Source organism: Equus asinus, chromosome 22, assembly GCF_041296235.1.
Source record: "Equus asinus isolate D_3611 breed Donkey chromosome 22, EquAss-T2T_v2, whole genome shotgun sequence".
Lineage (NCBI taxonomy): Eukaryota > Metazoa > Chordata > Mammalia > Perissodactyla > Equidae > Equus > Equus asinus.
The window spans coordinates 17,597,713-17,615,408 of record NC_091811.1 but is presented as its reverse complement, the minus strand read 5'-3'; the positions used below and the strand labels follow the sequence as shown (position 1 = coordinate 17,615,408).

Here is a 17,696-nt window from a genome sequence, read left to right as displayed (position 1 = left end):
AGAAGAGAGGAGAAGTTCTGGATTTCTATGTTCTCAGCTGCCTACTTATGCACTCATTGACTCTGAGGGGATCCCCCCTGCCCACACCTCACCCAGGCTGAAGGAATCAGAGCTCTTTACAGGGTTGGCCATTTGGGAAACGTTTGGAAGGGGGAGTCATGGTTGAGAAGTGGGAGATGCAGCAGTCAAGCATTAATTCCGTTTTAGGAGCTAATGAGAAAATATAAGACTGTCAGGAGTGATAAGAGAATCAAAAGAGAAAGAGAAAGGAAGGGGTGTAGAAAGGCAGAGGAGATACAAAGATCTGACCCTTTGAAGAGATGGCATTCATGGAGCTGCGTTTCTGCCGTTCCTTGGAGAATATCTCCTGCTCATCTTTGCCCTGTTAGATAATAATTCTATACACATGTGTATGATGTGCCTTTGCATGTATCCCCTCATTAGATCCTTAGCCCTGTAATGATTCTGGTACCACTTCTGCTCACCAATTCCAATGTGTGTGAGGGTTTCCCACGCTACCAAGAAATTCTCTGACACCAGCTGAGTGTCCTCCAATTCAACTGAATTCTGACACTGTCTACCTGAGGTAGAATAAAATTTCCTAGGTTGAGGGCTCAGCATCACAAGACTGCCCACCTCTTGAGATGCCAGTCGTAAGTCCAGGTTGGTACCTGTGTTCTGACCAACTGGTTGTAAACCGGAGGTTCCTGCAACTCCCTCCTTGGGTTGAATTAATTTGCTAAAGTGGCTGACAGAACTCAGGTAACCAGTTTACTCGCTAGATTACCAGCTTATTGCAAAGGATATGAATCAACAGCCAGATGAAGACATACACAGGGCAAGGTCCCAAACAAAGGAGCTTCTGTTCTCCTGGAGTCTGGGGCCCAGCACAGTGACATGTGGAAGCAGTCTGGTTCACTAACCTGGAAGCTCTCCGAACCCTCTCCATTTGGGTTTTCTATGGAGACTTCATTATGTAGCGTGGTTAGTCAAATCACTGGCCATTGGTGATGGATTCCAACTCCAGCCCATCTCCCCTCCCCAGAAATCATAGTGTGGGATTAAAACTTCCAACCCTTTGTTCATGGTTGGTTCCCCTGATAACCAGCTCCCTCATCTTTAGGGGATTTCCAAAAGTCACCTTATCAGCATAAACCTAGTTGTGGTAGAAAGGGGCTTGTTATGAATAACAAGATGCTCATTTCACCTTTATAGCTCTGAGGTGACTTCAGGAACTGAGGACAAGAGACCAAATATTATAACAAATATGCCCCCATTGCTCTTATTACTCTGGAAATTCCAAGGGTTTTGGGAGTTGTGTGCCAGGAACAGTGGATGAAGACCAAAATATATATTTATTATAAATCACAGTATCACACCCCTTGTAAGATATAAGCATCTCTTTATTATAGAGAGGAAACCACGGTCCAGGGTCTGCCCAAGATCACACAGCCTTAAGTGTCTGGGCTGCAGCTGGCATGTTGACCTCCGGGCCTGCTGTTCTGTTTTCCCCTGTGCTTCTTCCACGCTTCCCCTTCTCTGGGTTTTCCTTCATGCCAGTGCTGACATCTGAACTGCCACCTCCCAAAACATCTCCATTCATTCATTTTCTGTGATCCTCCAAGGCCAGTTCCCAAACGCCTTCTCCTTGAAGAACCTTCCGTTCTCCCAGCCAAACTGTGCTCCATCCTCTGAGTCTTCATAGCAATGGTCTACATAGCAGCAGGTGTTAGTCTGCCTCGGCTATTAGGAAACGCACACCCCCCAGTGACTGGGCTCCGGGCTGGCTGGGAGCATGTTTCCTGGATCTGTGTGTCCACTAGCACAGTGCCCCAAGTATAGCTAATAACACGTGTATTTTTGAGTGAATGGTCAATATTTAAAATTTAGAACAGACACAGGTTTTTTTAAAAATATGATTATTAAAGGTAATTTTTTAAATTAATTAATTAATTTTCAGAGGTACATCATGTTTGGAATTCTGTGTAGAGTACATCGTGTTCACCACCCGAAAACTAATTATACTGCATCCCCTCACATGTGAGCCTAATCGCCCCTTTTGCCCGGCCCCCCCTTCCCCTATGGTAACCACCAATCCAATCTCCAATGCTATGTGTTTGTTTGTCATCGTTTTTATCTTCTTATGAGTGAGATCATATGGTATTTGACTTTCTCCCTCTGACTTATTTCACTCAGCATAGTACCCTCAAGGTGCATCCATGTTGTCACAAATGGCCGGATTTCATCATTTCTTATGGCTGAGTAGTATTGCATTGTGTATGAATACCACATCTTCTTTATCCATTCGTCCCTTGATGGGCACCTAGGTTGCTTCCATGTCTTCAGACACAGGTTTTGCATAATTAGGAGTTTGGTATCAAACTGAAATGAAAACATTAAATGAAATTTTGAAAAACGAAGAGTTATGATAATCTCAATACCCTGAAACTATACTCTTTTTTGTTGTTATTGTGTTTTTACTGTCTTGGTCCATGCACAAGAATCCTTTTTACATCCTTTCATTTTGTAAACTCATCACAGTATAATAGTTAGCTATCATTGTCCAAAATTTTTCTATTTATAAAGTTTCATAATTACAATTTTCAATGGCTGCATGATAATCTATCATATCATACAGATTTTGGAATTGTATCATCTCTATAATCTTTATTATAAGTGAGTTTGTAATGAACGTTTTTATTTATGGAACTTTTTTCTTCTGTTGAATTTATGTCCCTATGATACATTTCTATGAGAAGTTTTCAGAATTACTGGGTCAAAAGGAGTATACACGTGTGTATGTGAATGAGTGTGTCTTACACACTTGCTATGACTGCTCTGGGCTGGGAGTGACAGTGGTCTTAGGACGAGGGTAATGAAATGGGTTGACATTCTGCTTTCTTGGTGTCTCCAGGTACAACATCCAGGATAAGGACACCTTCTTTGATAATGCCACTCGTAGCCGCATTGTAAGTAAACAGGCGAATCCGGCGCTTAGCCGGGTGTGGTGGGCTCGGGGAGGGGTGGGGAAAGGCTGAGTACCCAGTTTGGTGGGTCTTTCCCTTGCACTCCCTGCTACCCCCCATCTTCGTTTGCTTGGAGTTGCCTAGCAACAGAGAGGGGTATCCAGGAGCTTCCCAATCCTGGTAGCAGAGGAAACAGCGAACAACTGCTCTCATTCACGGTTGAGAGCAGGGTCTTCTCTTTAGGTTCTCCACCCAGGCCCTTCTTGGATCATGAAAACGGGGAATGTCAGAGCTGGTAGGGACTTCAGCTAGTCAGGTGACCCCTTGCTTTACAGTTGAGGAAGCTGAGGCTCTGAGAAACAACAAATTGAAAAAAAAATTTATACAATTGTCAGTGTCTGAATGTGGACTCATTGCTGGGCCACTGTGTGTCTTTCTTTTACCCCTAAAGAGTCCTGTGCATTTGTATCGCAGGGAATGCTACAGCTAGCCAGTTTGGCCAAGAATAAACTTTCCAGCCCATTCTATAGAAAGCCAACAGTCCTGACCATAGTGTTCTTCTGCAGTCTTTTCACCTTTTGACTTATAGGTTTTGAGTTTTGCAGATGATTGATTCCAGTGAAAATCTGTATATGGCCTGTGCCCCTGTGGTCCCAGGCTGAGCTGCAGGGTGTCTCCAGGCACTGATCAGTTTATTCTCTACCCACCTAGAGATCATTCAGTCTATGGAGAGAGGAGAGAAAAGGGCCCAAGGAAGGCTGGACACTTACTCATGCCTCAGTGGAAACATGGCAGTTTGTTTCCACTGACCCCTAGGAAAGAACATAAGTTTCAATAGCAGGAGGAATAAGGGTTAGGTATCTAGAAGGACTTCCAAGTCAATAGGGTGATAAGAAGGGATAAGAAGGATAAGAAGAGACAGGACTAGAGGAAGCTACTGAACAATTCTGAGGCATGCTACAAACGTAGCCTTAACTGTTTGCTTTCCAGATGGACAAGAAAACACCTCAGGCCTCCTAGCCTAGTGTTTTAGGAAGGTTTAAGATGGGCATACGATTTCTTTTATCTTCTTATGTTTAAAAGTGTAAACTTCCCATTTTCTTGGTTGGTGCTACTACAAGCCACTTAAATCTCCCTGTGGTTTGGGTCCCCCATCTGTGGGGGAGTTACAGGGTGTCATAGAGATTACCCAATAATTTCAAAGTGCTTGTAAAATAATACAATGCCATGTAAACGCTGGTCCTAATTATTATTGCTGTTGAATTGCTGCATTGTATTGTAAGCTAATTACACATTCTTGGGCCCCATTCTGGTGGAAGTTATTTATATACCACTCCCTCTAGGTCTGTAGCTGGAATATGGGACTGTGAATGATGATGGAACAACACATCTTCTCTCATTCATCTCTCTGTTCTGGAAGCTTCTTTTTTCCCCTCCTGCGCTTTCCCCAGTCCACTCCACACTGTGCAAAGGGGAAGAAAAGAGCCTTGAGTTTTGTCTTGGGGTCTACTCTGCCCTGGACTTTTGTTTGAGGACCTTGCCCACATATGTAAACATCTTCCCTGTACCCCATTCTTTGTGGGCATCTGCGCAGCCCAGCTGTTTGTCCCAGAGCAGCCTGCCTTGTTGGGCATCTCTTTATAGCCTGGCACCATCCTGAGCCCCATTGAAGGGCACTAGTTGGCCATCAGGTTTGCCGTGGCCCACCTGCATCCCTGTCTCCTCGGCAGGGAGTACTCTCAGCACCCCTCCCTCCCACACAAGAGACAGAGCCGCCTGCAGCCCCAGAATCCAGTGGTCTGTCGGCCTATTTAGGCGCACAGCAGACGTTGAGCAGGCAGCCTGCACGTGCCCAGGTTGTGCTCTGAGACAGGGAGACTCGAGGAAGCATCTGGCACGCTCTGATGGGGAGATAAGATGAGGACTCAGGGAAAAGCAGAGACAGAACAGTACCAATGGCCAAGATGTGGGGGAGCCTTTTCCAGTTTACCAAGTGCGTTTATGGTTCTTCAAAGCAGGTCTGTGAGATAGTGCCGTTACATAGGAGGCAGCGGACCCCCAGGTCCCTCGGAGAGCTTGCGCAGGACCCTGTGGCTAGGAGCCAGGACTAGAACCAGCTCGTCTGCCTCCACATCCTGCGCTTTCCCCAGAAGGGCACTAATCAGGGCTGGTGGAGAGGGCGCCCTCTCCTGGCCCCCCTGACGTCCTTGGCCCAGACCAGACGCCTCCTCCCTGGCCCACTAGAGGCGATGAGGATCTGGGCTCCGTGGCGTGTTCTCCTTACCTCCTGCAACTGCAGTCAGTGGGTAGCCTTTCCTTTCTTTATTTTTTCAGGGCGTAGTGAGGGGGGCAGTGTGTGTGAGGGGGTTAGATTCTTTGTTTTCTCAAAGCACTCAAGTTTGAATGGGTTTAACGTGCACTCCATGAGCTCAGCACATGCTTGGCTTCCTCCTCCCTCGAAGTGGGTCAAACCGCCTGGTCCACCGCCTGCCCCCCAGGGTGGTGACACATGTGGTCAAGGCGCTCACAGCCCTGCTGTCATCTGTTTTAGGTGCACGAGATTCTGAAGCGCACAGCCTGTTCTCGAGCCAACAACACAATGGGTAAGAGCCTCTTCCCCCGCCTGAGAGCCGGGTGCTGACGGGGCGCCCAGGGGGCTGGGGCTGTCCTTTCAACAGCTCGCTTGGTGGGCAGCAAAGAACAAAACAGACGCCCCACACGGAGGGGAGGAGGCTGCTTCCACGGAGGCTCCCCCCAGTAGCAGCGGGCGCCCCATTTCCTTGGGGGGAGGCTGGGGCTGCTCCCCAGCCTGCGGTAACTTCTCCCAGACCTGCCTCCTAGGTCTCTCGTCTGTCCTCTCCTTTCCCTGAAGTGCCTGCATCTTTCACCTTGTCCTGGTAGTTCTGCTGCCTCTGTCTTTACAGAATCTCCAAAAGTTTTTGATAATCACCCAAAATATGGCAAATTATTTATTTATTTGTTTTTTAAGAAGAAAGGATCTTAGAGGTCCTTTAGTCCAACTCCGTCACATTATGTGTGAGGAAACTGCCCCTGAGAGAGGGTGAATGAGTTATCTAAGGCCACACAGCAGTCTGAACGTGCCTCTCCTCAGTTCAACACTCTCATCACCAAATCCGGCTGAATCTGTTTGCCTTGTGGTTTGGTTTTTACATCTGAGGGTATTTGTCTTTGAAGCAGGAACCTCAGCATTTGGGAGCTTGCAGTGTAAGGCAGGCAGTCCAGATGCTGACAGATTGTTTAGAAGACACACACAATGGCAGAGGTACCGATGTGAGCTTACCTCCAAGACCACGTGTCCTTCCTGGGGGACTCACTCTGCAGGTTGAACTCTTTCCATCGCTCAGAACGGCTTTTGAAACCTTTGAGAGAACTTCCGTCAGAATATGCTCTTGGTGGCAAATAAGTTTGAGGCAGCTTTGAGTTGAAAAGAGTCCAAAGTCATTAGAGGCAAGTCTAATGAACAGAGTAGGCCATCAAGCTGAGAAATAACAACAGTGATGACAGTAATAATAGCTAATCTTGGAGCGTTATTGTGGGGCTCATAAGCTGCCTCAGTACCAAGGGGATGGTCCTGAAGAAGGAGTCAGAACAGGTCTTGGGTGGTGATAGTGTTTTTAGAATAGCGCAGGACCTCCCAAGGGGGCAATTATGTATGGCTCCGTTTGCTTTGATGCATCCATCTTGCTGCGCAATCCCAAATAACCCTCCTATTGTTAAAAATCAAATCTTCTATGTGATGTTGTTTGTCTGGAGCATGGGGCTGATGAGGTGAGCACGTGAGCGAGCGAGGTAACTGATCAGCCCAGCCCAATTCCATGGAACAGACTAAAGCCCTCCCTCTGAGTGGCTCTTTGTCCCTGGTTACGAGGACAACCAGAGGAGTCGAGAGATTTAGAGTGTGTTTTGTAATTTCTCATGACCTCTGTCAAAGTTCTTGAATTTACCCTCACTTCTTGACCAGTTCACTCCTCAATTCCACTAACCTGCCTTTTATTCTCTCACACCCTCCCCAATTTGACCAAAAGTGTTCCCTCAGATATTGTAGGTGACTTCTTACTTCCCACGTTTCATGGCCTTTTTCTCAGTCTTCATCTTCCTTAGCTCCCTGCATCCTTCCACACCTTCTTTACGAACCTCCATCTTCTGCAGCTGGTATCCAGGATGGTGCTGCCGCTCTACTGATCTGCTCTTGTCCTGTTTCTACCTCACGGACCACACTTTCTCTGGTTCCTCTTCCCTCTCCCACATTTTAGATGTTGTCTTCTCTGTGTCCCCTTGGCCACCTTATTCTCTCTCTATAGATGACTTGCAATCATGCATTTCTATTTCCTGCTTCTCTCACCGATTCCAGCCCAGCATTTCCAACTGCTGGATGGATACCTCCACTGAGCTGTTCACCGGAACCTTCAAATCAGTATATCAACGTGTCCATTTCTATCTCATTCCCTTTCTCTCTCTCTCTTCTTCTCTCTCCTGCTTCTCTTCCTGTTAATGTAGCTACCATCCTCTCTGTTTTTTTCGTATTGTTCCCTTTCCCTGACTTTCTGTCCCCTAATCTCACACATGCCCATCTCCAGACCAAACGTCACTGTCCCTCAGGTTTGCCCTTAATCCCCTCTCCTCGGAGCTTCCATTGAACCCAGTCTCTTTCTTGCTGATTATCTGTGTCCACGGCTCAGACTCCCAAAACAGTCCTTGAGATGTGTCTGAATCATGTTTTATGCCCCAATGCACCGAGCTGTCTGCCTTGCACGTTCTAGTCAGTTGACTTGGTTTAGTGAATTAATTAGACATGCTTGGCCTGCTAGGCCCACAGCGGTTGCTGGTGAGTTCCTGACTACATGTGTCTGTGGACAAGTGGCTTAATTTCTCTGTGATTCAGTTTTCCTTTTATGTAAGGTGGGGATGATAATATCTATCTTCCAGAGGTTTTTGTAAAGATTAAATAGGAAGCTGTTAGTTTGTTTTGTAAACTGGAAAGTCCTTAAAAACTAAAGTTTATTGTGGGGGACAGTCTCCAGATTGTTGGAAAGTTATTAGAGACCCTCTGCTTTAACACTGAAGTTTTCTTTTTCTTTGAGCATCTGCATTTTTTTTGTGATGTCTCAAAGTCAAACATCATAAGGATTTTGTTGTTGTTGAGTAGTTTCCAAAAACTTCTTTCTCTTTTTTTTGAGGGAGATTAGCCTTGAACTGACATCTGCTGCCAATCCTCCTCCTTTTGTTTTTGCTGAGGAAGACTGGCCTTGAGCTATCATCCATGCCCATCTTCCTCTGTTTTATATGTGGGATGCCTGCCACAGCATGGCTTGCCAAGGGGTGCATAGGTCCACACCTGGAATCTGAACTGGCAAACCCCGGGCCAAAGTGGAATGTGTGAACTTAGCCAGTGTGCCACCAGGCTGGCCCCAAATTTCTTTCTCTTTTGACGTTCAGAAAACATTTATTGAGCACCTCTATAAGTCAAATGATATGATAGAAACCAAGAGATCCCGAGATGAATTTGGCCCAGTTGATACCTTTGAAGGGCTCTCGGTTTAGTCATATAGACAGACATGTAAACAGATAAGAAGTAATCTGGTGGTACAATAAGAGGGACAGGGACAGAGTGCAAAAGGACACAGAGGAGGAAGCAGTTAACTTTCTTGTATGTGTCTATGTATCAACATAAATGATCTAATATTAGTTTCATGGTTCTGAGGGAAAGTAGATATGTCAGTAATTATCGTCTTCAATTACAAATGGGTACAAAGAGGATAAGTGACTTGTCCAGGGTCACATGCAGGGTCACTGTCAGAATCGGATCTAGAGCTTGGGTTCCCTTATTCCAGTCCTACTTCCACTGCCTTTGGGATGCTACAAACTAGCAGTAGAATTATGCTGAGTCTTCGATGTCTGTTAGTTCCATGTTAGCTGCTGATTTCCTTCGTAGCTTTGTGACAAGGGACATATGACTGAACTCTGCCTCCCAGCAGACGAGAGTCCTGAAGGCCAATTTTCAAGTTGTTTGACTTTGGCCTGGGAAAATCAAGTACCCACTAAGCTCCTTGGCCAACTTACCATCTTACTCAGGAAATCAGAGAGACTGAGGAACGTGATAACAGTGTGAAGCCTCAAGACAATATGGACCTGCAGCCATGGGGTCACTTTTGATTTTATTGCCCTTCTCTCTGGTTTATAGAGAAGCACAAGTGGCTAGAAGTGACTTAAATTCCTCCCAAGGATTGTTGCCTCGTAAAAAGAAGAGAAAAAGGGACAACAAGAGAGTGCTTGGCATATCTTTCAAGGTATTTTTACTGATCCTTCACCCTTAGAATTGCCTTTTATATGGTCATTACTTTTGTGACCAACTTACAAAGCTTTATTCCCTTTCCCGTTGTACCCAATTACAATGGAAATCAGAAGATGGAAAATAAACTAAAAATAATAGTAATCCAGAAATACTCCAGTTTATTTAGTAATACCACCTTTTTTCTTTGTAGAAAGTATCTATATTTTTCAGTGCCTACTTTTGCAAAGCATTAAGCTGTATATAAGTTGTATGTATTGAATTATTTATGTTCCTCTCTTGTTCCACAAAATTTCTGAGTTGGCTTACAAGAAAAACAATAAAGCAGCAAAATATAAATAATAAATTAAATAAGAACCAGGAAAAACACAAATTAAAATAGAATGTCAAAACTAGGAGAAAAAAATAGCATACAAATGTTCAAACCATAGAGCCCTCTGGCTTCTGCAGTTGGGCGGCACATCTGACCTTGAACCAGAGTGAGAGGGGAATATGGTTAGCGGTTTAGTTCTTGATGTCCTCAGCAACATCTTTTTGTATGGAAATTTTTCTAAAGTCTCTCGTACTGTTCTCTGCCTTCTTACATAGAATAGAATCAACACATCTTCTCCACATAGATGCGTATGTAACGTTTTCTGAATCAGGTTCGTCATAAAGAACATAAGCTTTTTTTTATATTTCTTCAAAGTATTTTTAGAGTTGTTTGCCCCAAATTCTCTGATTTCTTGAATTTTGACTCTGATAACCTCCCTCCTTGAGTGTTGCTATTTCAGTGTTGCTTTATTGTTTGGAAGACAGGAAGACAAGCTTATTAAAATTTTGGGTAAAGAGAGAGTGAAAATGTGTTGAAAGAGGGCCTGATGGATTCTGCTGTGGTTAAGGTACATAACACTAGGGAACGGGTTTTATGAGATCTAGATACTTTCTCCATCTTCTGGATCCTCTGTGGTGAGAACTGGGATGACCAGCTGAGAGATCTCCATACACATAAGGTATTACTGTAACTAAATAATAAGGACACCTCGCACGTGTGTAGCTGTGTGCTTTTCAAAGCACTTTCACACTCATTATCTTGTTTGATCCTTTAAACTGCCATACAAAATAGTTTCAACAGATGTTAACTCATTTCACAACAGTGATTAACTGAGTACCCAAGGTTAGAGATTTAGAACTCAGGTTTCTTGGGTCTTCTTCAGTGCTCTTTAAATTAATCAACTGATAGGTGGATGAAGTTATTGAGAAAGGTTTTCCAGAGAGTTGAAAGCTGAGGGCTTCTCACTGTAACTTCTGTTCGTTCATTCAACAAATATTTATTGAGCACCTACTCTGTGTCCTTCATATTCTAGAACTGGGAATAGAGTAGTCAATGAAACAGGCACAACAGATACCAACCCCTGCCCTTATGCGGCTTCCATTTCAGGTGACATTTGTGGAGAAGAGGGGCTAAACCATGTCCTGTCTGATAAGAGAGATACATGAAAGAAAGCAAATAAGACAAAGACATGGTGGGAGCCACTCCAGAGAATTAGTTAGGTCCCCAACAGGAACAAATGACACTCTAATTAGGATAATTCAAAGGTGGAATGTTAATAGAGAGACCCTTTACAACGGTGTGGACAGGGAGTCGGGGATGGTGTAGCAACCCAGAATTAGCGACAGTACAGCTGTTATTGTCTCTAGATCCACGAGGCGAGAGAGAGGTTGCTGGAAAATGGATGGACAGAATTCAGTAGAGGAGGTGGCATTGAGGGGAGCAGGTGACCATTCAGGGAGGAGGCCAGGAGTCTATACACTGTCCCGCCTCCCTCTGGCCTGCTGAGCCCAGTAGAGAGCCAGAGAGCAAGGGAACCCACTCACGTCAGATAGAGAGGGGGAGAGAACATATCCAGAAGGGGCAAAAAGAAGATAGATACACCAGCAAGGGGGGAGAAGTGGGTGTCAGTTCAGTTCTCGGACAAACAAGTTGAGAAATTTAGGTCAAGTCACATTCCCTCTCTGGGCCTGTTTCTCTCCTTTTAACATAAAGGGGGGAGGGGGCGGCACCTTCAGTGTTCTTGAAGCTTCTTTCTAAGTCCAGCATTTTCTAGACTTTGATAGGCAGGAGCAACATGGTCTTTTCTCCATATGAGCCAACCAGGCTCAGAGAGGGGACTGGCTTTCCTATAAGTTCACAGAGAGTAGGCCCGGGGCCATAGCCAAGACTTGCGGTTGCACAGAGTGTGTGGACCTCAGAGAGCATGGGAGTAGACGATTACAGCGAAAGGGAAAGTGAGAACAGGGAGGGTTCAGGACTGCTGGCCAGGAGGGGTGGAAGTAAAGGTTGTGCTTCTATATTGATCCTTTGCCCTGTGACCACGGGCACCGTTGCTCAGGTGTGGTCATACTCCATCTGTGTCAGAATCACCTGGTGTACTTGTTCAAGACCTCACTATTGGGATCCCACGCTAGCTTTGTTGAATCAGAATCTGTAGGGGCAAGGCTCCAAGATCTGCATTTTTAACAAGCTACCCAGGTGATTCTTAGGAGCTCTAACATTCGATGAAGATAAATTTAGGACGGGCTGTCACAGGCTTCTTGTCCTCCTTACATCTGGGGATGTGAGGAGGGCATGGAGTGCTCTGCCTTGCAGGCATTTGAGCCTTGGCTTTCTCAAGTAGTGAGGGATGATGAAGTCATCTCTGTAAAGGGCCTAATTTTTCTTGTTATTTTTCTAACATTTGTTATATGGATTTTCAGACCCTTTTAATGTCCTAGCCAGCGGTAGGATCTCTTGGACTTTCAGTCACTGTTTTCTTTTCTTCTTTTTCCTTTCATGGAAGGAGAGGCAGGAGGGTGAGAATTAGCATCAGAAGGCAAAGAAAGGGGAACTGACCTTGAAAAAGTGTGGGTGGATTGGCATTTGGCCTCATTTTTTTAATTTTGGGGGTTTCTTCCCTAACTTTCTTCAGTAACTTTCTGTAACTCAACCTTTCCCTCTTATTTACCGCTGGAAGTGAGGCATTACGGACTAATGTACACACGATGTTCAGAGACAGATTTATTTATGAGTTTGCATTCCTCATGGTGGTAGTAGCATATGAATGATCACAAACTTGGCCCAGCCCCACAGTGTCTCCTTATTCAACATAACATAAGGTCAGTGGGCAGGGCCCTGCCAGTTTACCCCATCAAGGAATGCCTTTAAAGGGCACTTTACCGCGGAAAGAAACCCAAGCCTCCTTGAGCACATCAGAGAAGGACAGACACCTCCCCTGCTCCTTCCTATGCAACTTATTGTTGCCTTTTCACGGACGGCTATAGATTGATGGAGCTACATTTTCATAGACATTTTTGTGTCAGAGCATCATTTAAACAAACGTATGTTTTGGGCATCTCCCCTCCCCTCTCAGGAGACGATGTCTTAATTATTTTGACCGAAGCCAGACCATGTCGTGCGTTGTAAACATCTGGTTTATCATTCATCCAGCTGAACTGGTTTATATTTTGTTAGAAGAAAAGCCTTGGGATTAAAGGCCTTTAGGTAATTAAGCACACGTCGAGACAATTTGGTGATGGGTAAATATAGTCTCTGTGAAATGCAGTGTCTGGGGGCTCTGGTTTAGATTTATGTCCGGCTGGAATACGGGGATGAAAGCAGCACGCCGGGCGGACTGGGCCCTGTTCTGTGGGGAATCAAAACCAAATGGGTTTTCAGGAATTCAGCACCATTTCTCTAAGTACCTGTCCCAATGGATAAAAGTTCCCTTTGAATTTGGCCTGGAGGGAATAGAGCCCTGGTCCCTGTCCCCAGCGGCCCTTGGAGATTTGATGAGACTCCCTTCGGGAGGCAGGCCATAAACTGTGCTTTGGTTGATCCTTTGTACCCAGGAAACCAGAGATGTCTCTGGAGCTGAATGCTAGGCCCCAGGTTTTGCGCTGTGAGTGTGTGTTTTCAGGTATTTGTCCTGGGGCCTGAGCCTGCCCTGCTCTGTCCGTGGCCTGACACTATCGATGCAGAGGACCAGTGTTGCTAGGCCTGGCTGGATCAGGCCGTGTAGCGAATGTGGTCACTGCTGGGCAGAGAGGAAGTCTGAGCCTTTTCCTTTGGGGATTATAGTCCTAACAGCAACAGGGATGATGTACCTGGTGGTTTGAAGGGCCTTAGGGACCAGTGAGGGGTCCTCAGTGAGCTCTGCTTTGTTCGAGCTGAGGCACCGCTTCCCTTCATAGGGACAGGGAAAGGCAAATGTCCTTCCAGGTGTCTCCTCCTCCCCAGCCCCGCTCCTGGAGTAATAGGATGAGAGGTTGGGTCTCTTTCTCTCTCTGGGTCTAGAGCAGAGAGGAAAGACTACGGATGTGATCCTGAAGAAGAAAGCTTTGCCATGGTGGCCACGTGGATGGTGTATGATGGAACTAATTAGCCCATTTTTGCTTAAAAGAAAGGAAAAAATTCAGAATTTCAATTTTCAAAGCGAAGACTTTTTTTTAAAAAACGTTTGATTATTTTCTTCTTCTTTCAAACTGATTTCCATGCTTGTGTCGGGGTAGAATCTTGGTTTGTGAAGTCTGTGGGTGAACCAAGAGGCCAGAGAAATTCTCGTTGTTGGGTGAAGTGGGGAGAGAATAGTTACTTTTCCACTTGCCTCCCCTTTCCCCATTCTTCTTCCTTTTACGGACTATCCGCTCCCTCCATCCAGCGGCCACTGATGGGGTGACACATATGATACTCCCTGAAAAAGAGGAGGTACACAACCCTGAGTGACAGAGACACGTTCAGTTACAGCATTTTGGGGCTCCGGTTGTTTGGGTTAGGACGACTCAGATTTGGTGACCTGAGTTGTATTGGCTTCAAGGCAAAGAACCATTTGTCTGGGCTTCCTCTCTAAGCAAGCAGACTAATCAACCAGAGTTTAAAGTTTCTGAATCAGCATAGATTGCCAAAAAAGACTGAAGCAGCAAGGAGGGTGGGTGCCCAGGGTAAATGGGAAGAGATACTGAGATAACTGTAGCCACAGAGCTGGTTGCTCGTAACGACCGTTATCCCGTCTGTGTTCCCAGCAGTGAACTAGGTGCCAGAGAGACACAAGTGGGGGGGGGGTGCCTCTGACTTCAGATACCGTGTAGGCCTTTGGGGGACACAAAACAATGGGCAGACAATGTCGTAGAAGTGAAGTGAGCTACCCGCTTTAGGTGTGTGGCACAAAGGAAGCTTTACTTGGGATGGGCGGGAGTGTGCGTAGCTTTAGACCTCCAACCATTTGAGGTCATTTTGAGGATCTGGCAGCAGGAGCTAGGAGTTCAGGTTGTCAGCCTAATGCTCTTACATACTCGGCTACTGTGCTTTAATAAGCAAAGCTGAGGATTAGCAGAAGAGTTCTGCTTAACTTCTTCCATCAGTTTTGGGCCTGTCTTCAGGTAGGTGCTGCTGGCGTGGCAACCACAGGTATGACTGCAGGGATGGGGTGGGGTAGCGAGTTGGGTGCAGTCCTGCTGGAGCTCTATCTGCCAGTGATGATTCAGTCTCTATCCATGTCAGCTACTCTTCTGTACCTTTGAACTACTACCCCCTGTCCCGACTTGGGGCTCCTCCCCTTGATTATTGTAGGGTGGCTTCGCATTGCTGTGGTTATGGCTCTTGAACTGATTAATGATGCTCAGAGTGAAATTGTAGTCATATGAGTAAGACAAATCTGCAGCTCGTTCAGCCTCTGGGCATCCTTCCCCGTGTCCCCACTCCCTTCACACACCCTCTGCTCCCCCCGAAGTTGTTTCTGATGTTTTCTGTTCATGCCGAGGAGGAAACTTAAAATCAGGAAAGGGCTGGCCCTTTGGTGACACCCCAGCACCAAAACACTCAGCTCTCAACTCATTGGAAGAGTGGCTCTTTCTGCTGAGCGCCCCCTGCAGCATCCAAGGGCCTCTGCTCCCACGGTGGGGCCCATGGTGGGTCTTTCTGGTATCCAGCCTCCTAGAACTGAGGTGAATAGGGGCAAGTTTGAGGAAGGGGAGGCTGATGGAGGAGAGAGGATTGTCTGAGAGCCTCTGCAGTCTCTGAGTCTGTGGGTAGGGCACTGAGTGGGAACGGGGGTGGAAAACCATGAATTTAAATGAGTAACAGTTGGCTAGATTTGTTATCCAACCTCATTGTCTTATCCGGAGCGGTGCAGATGTAGATTACTTAGCATTCGGACATCATACGTATTTCCCTCCAAAACCAATTTTCTCATCATCTCACTACTGTCTACAGTCTCCCTGGAAAGAAAGTCTCTCAGGGCAGAAAGTGTGTTTGAGGCAGTGGAAATCACTGAGTACCAGAGACTTTCCCTCCTCCTCCCTCTCCGTGATTCACTGTGCATCCTCACACGGCAGGATCCTCCGTACTGCAAACTGGTGGGATATAGTCCCTCCCATCTGGGAGCCAGGACAGACTCTCCTGAGTCAGACAGAACATACAGACCACTTTATAGTCTTTGAATAAAACCATGAATGAAACAAGAAAACAGCAATGACTCTGTGCTGAGCAGAAGGTCCTCCGTTGTGAGTATATTGGAATTATAGGAACAGAGCCGTTCATTCAGTTAACATGTATTTCGTAGGGTCTGCTGTGAGCAAGTGGTGTGAAGTACTGTTGGGATTTAAAAAGAATCCCTTGTGTGGTTTTCAAACTTTGTGGTCTTAGGACCACTCTATACTTTAAAAAATTATTGAGAGCACCCAAAGGGCTTTGGTCTAGGTGGGTTATATCGATCAATATTTATTGGACTAGAAGTTCAAGCTGAGGAGATTTTAAAGCACAAAGATACACAAGCACACACTCCATTTCTGTCAGGGGGATGATGTCATCACGTCACAAAACTCCACTGTATACTCGTGGGAAAGCAGGAGTGAAAAAGCAAATCATGGCTTAGTACTATTATAGAAATGGTTTGACCTTATAAACGCCCTGAGAGGGTCCTGAGGACCCCCAGCTTCCCCAGACTGCACTCTGAGAACTCCTGCCCTACTGTCCCTACCTCAGGGATCCGACGGCCCAGGCAGATGGGTCATGGACAGTTATAAGCACGCCCCTGTGGAGGAACAAGAAGGCGCCAGAAGCCAGTTCAGATCAAGTGCTGTGGGATGCTGTGATGTCTACTTTTGTTGATCACAATTGCAGTAACCCCTGTCATCGTTCTCATGCTGTCACCGAGCAGATATTCTCAACTGACAGTTGTGGCTGTGGAGGTGGTGGTGGAGGTGGAAGTGCTTGGACTGGAGCGATCTGAATGTGTGAGGACAGGAAGAGTGTGAAGTCTGAGAGAGCATATTTGCTATTAAAACATAACTTTGTATTTGGGGAACAAAGAAATATTGCTCTTATACTAAGAACTAAAACTTGACAAAAACTTTCAGACTGGGAGGCTGTAGAGGAGGATGCAGTGCTTCCCAGCTGAGGGGTGGGTGGGGGCTTAATATTTATCAAAAGACAAAGGTTAAGTTGAGAAACCCCTGCCCTAGAGTTACTATTTTCATCCTCCTTTCTTCCAGGCATTAACTCGCTGATAGCAAACAACATCTATGAGGCTGCCTACCCTCTTCATGACGTAAGTACCATTTCCGTCGTCATGCTCCCTCTTGTCTTCAAAAAGTTGAAAACCACAGGCGACACAGTGGGTGAGTGTGTGCAAGGCGAGGCAGGAGTGAGCATGACATTAGAATGCCTTGACCGACTCTGGACTGCTCACGACTGACAAAAATCCCCAATTTGGTTTTTGCTAATTGTCCCAAACTGTCTGTCTAATTATTTCCCCAGTGGCAAAATGCACTGGTTTTTGTTTGAGCTTTCCCTACACTCCCTGCCTTTTTTGGGCGGAGGGTGTGAGAAGACAGATCTGGCGTGCAAGTGGTTAACAGGAGGAGGTGGTGGAGAAGGAGAGTTGACAGCCTGGAAATATACAACCTGGACTGCCACACCCTTCAGTGACTGAAGGGCATATTTTTATGTGATAGTTTTGTGCAGATGTGGAACTCCTTGTTCTTAACATGCAAGCACATATTAAGTGTAGGGTTTTTTTTACTTTAACATTTTGAAGGAAATCTCTCAAAATTCCTTAAAGTATTGTTTGGTTAAGTAAAGAAAAGAGAGAGACTGTGATTAAAGCTTTCCTTGGCTATAAACACCCCATAATACAATCCAATGATATTCTTCAAGACGATTCACAAAGAACTTAACTGGCCCATGAACCACCTGCCCCCACAGCTGCTCTGTTCATTTGATCGGTCTTTGGCATCTGTCACACTAGTAATGCCAGCTGAGGCTACTGCGGGCGGATCCCTGAGTGCCTGAGGAATTTTTAAAATGGCAGTCTTCTCCTCACTGACATCTTCACTGTGGGCATCTATGAGGTTCTGTCAGTTATGGACGGGGTGAGCGTGACACGGCATAGGGTGATTTCATGTGA

At 45.9% G+C, this 17,696-nt stretch overlaps 1 protein-coding gene across 3 annotated transcripts in view; it reads left to right on the top strand.

Moving 5' to 3' along the window:
* The window catches only part of ANO2 (anoctamin 2), a 334,494-nt gene that overhangs the window by 98,801 nt on the left and 217,997 nt on the right, over window positions 1–17,696 (top strand). For all 3 annotated transcript variants that reach the window (XM_070494504.1, XM_070494502.1, XM_070494503.1), the window contains exons 6-8: window positions 2,915–2,969; window positions 5,518–5,569; window positions 16,783–16,838. In XM_070494504.1, coding sequence (XP_070350605.1) covers window positions 2,915–2,969; window positions 5,518–5,569; window positions 16,783–16,838 — 163 coding nt within the window. The remainder of the gene's footprint in view (window positions 1–2,914; window positions 2,970–5,517; window positions 5,570–16,782; window positions 16,839–17,696) is intronic.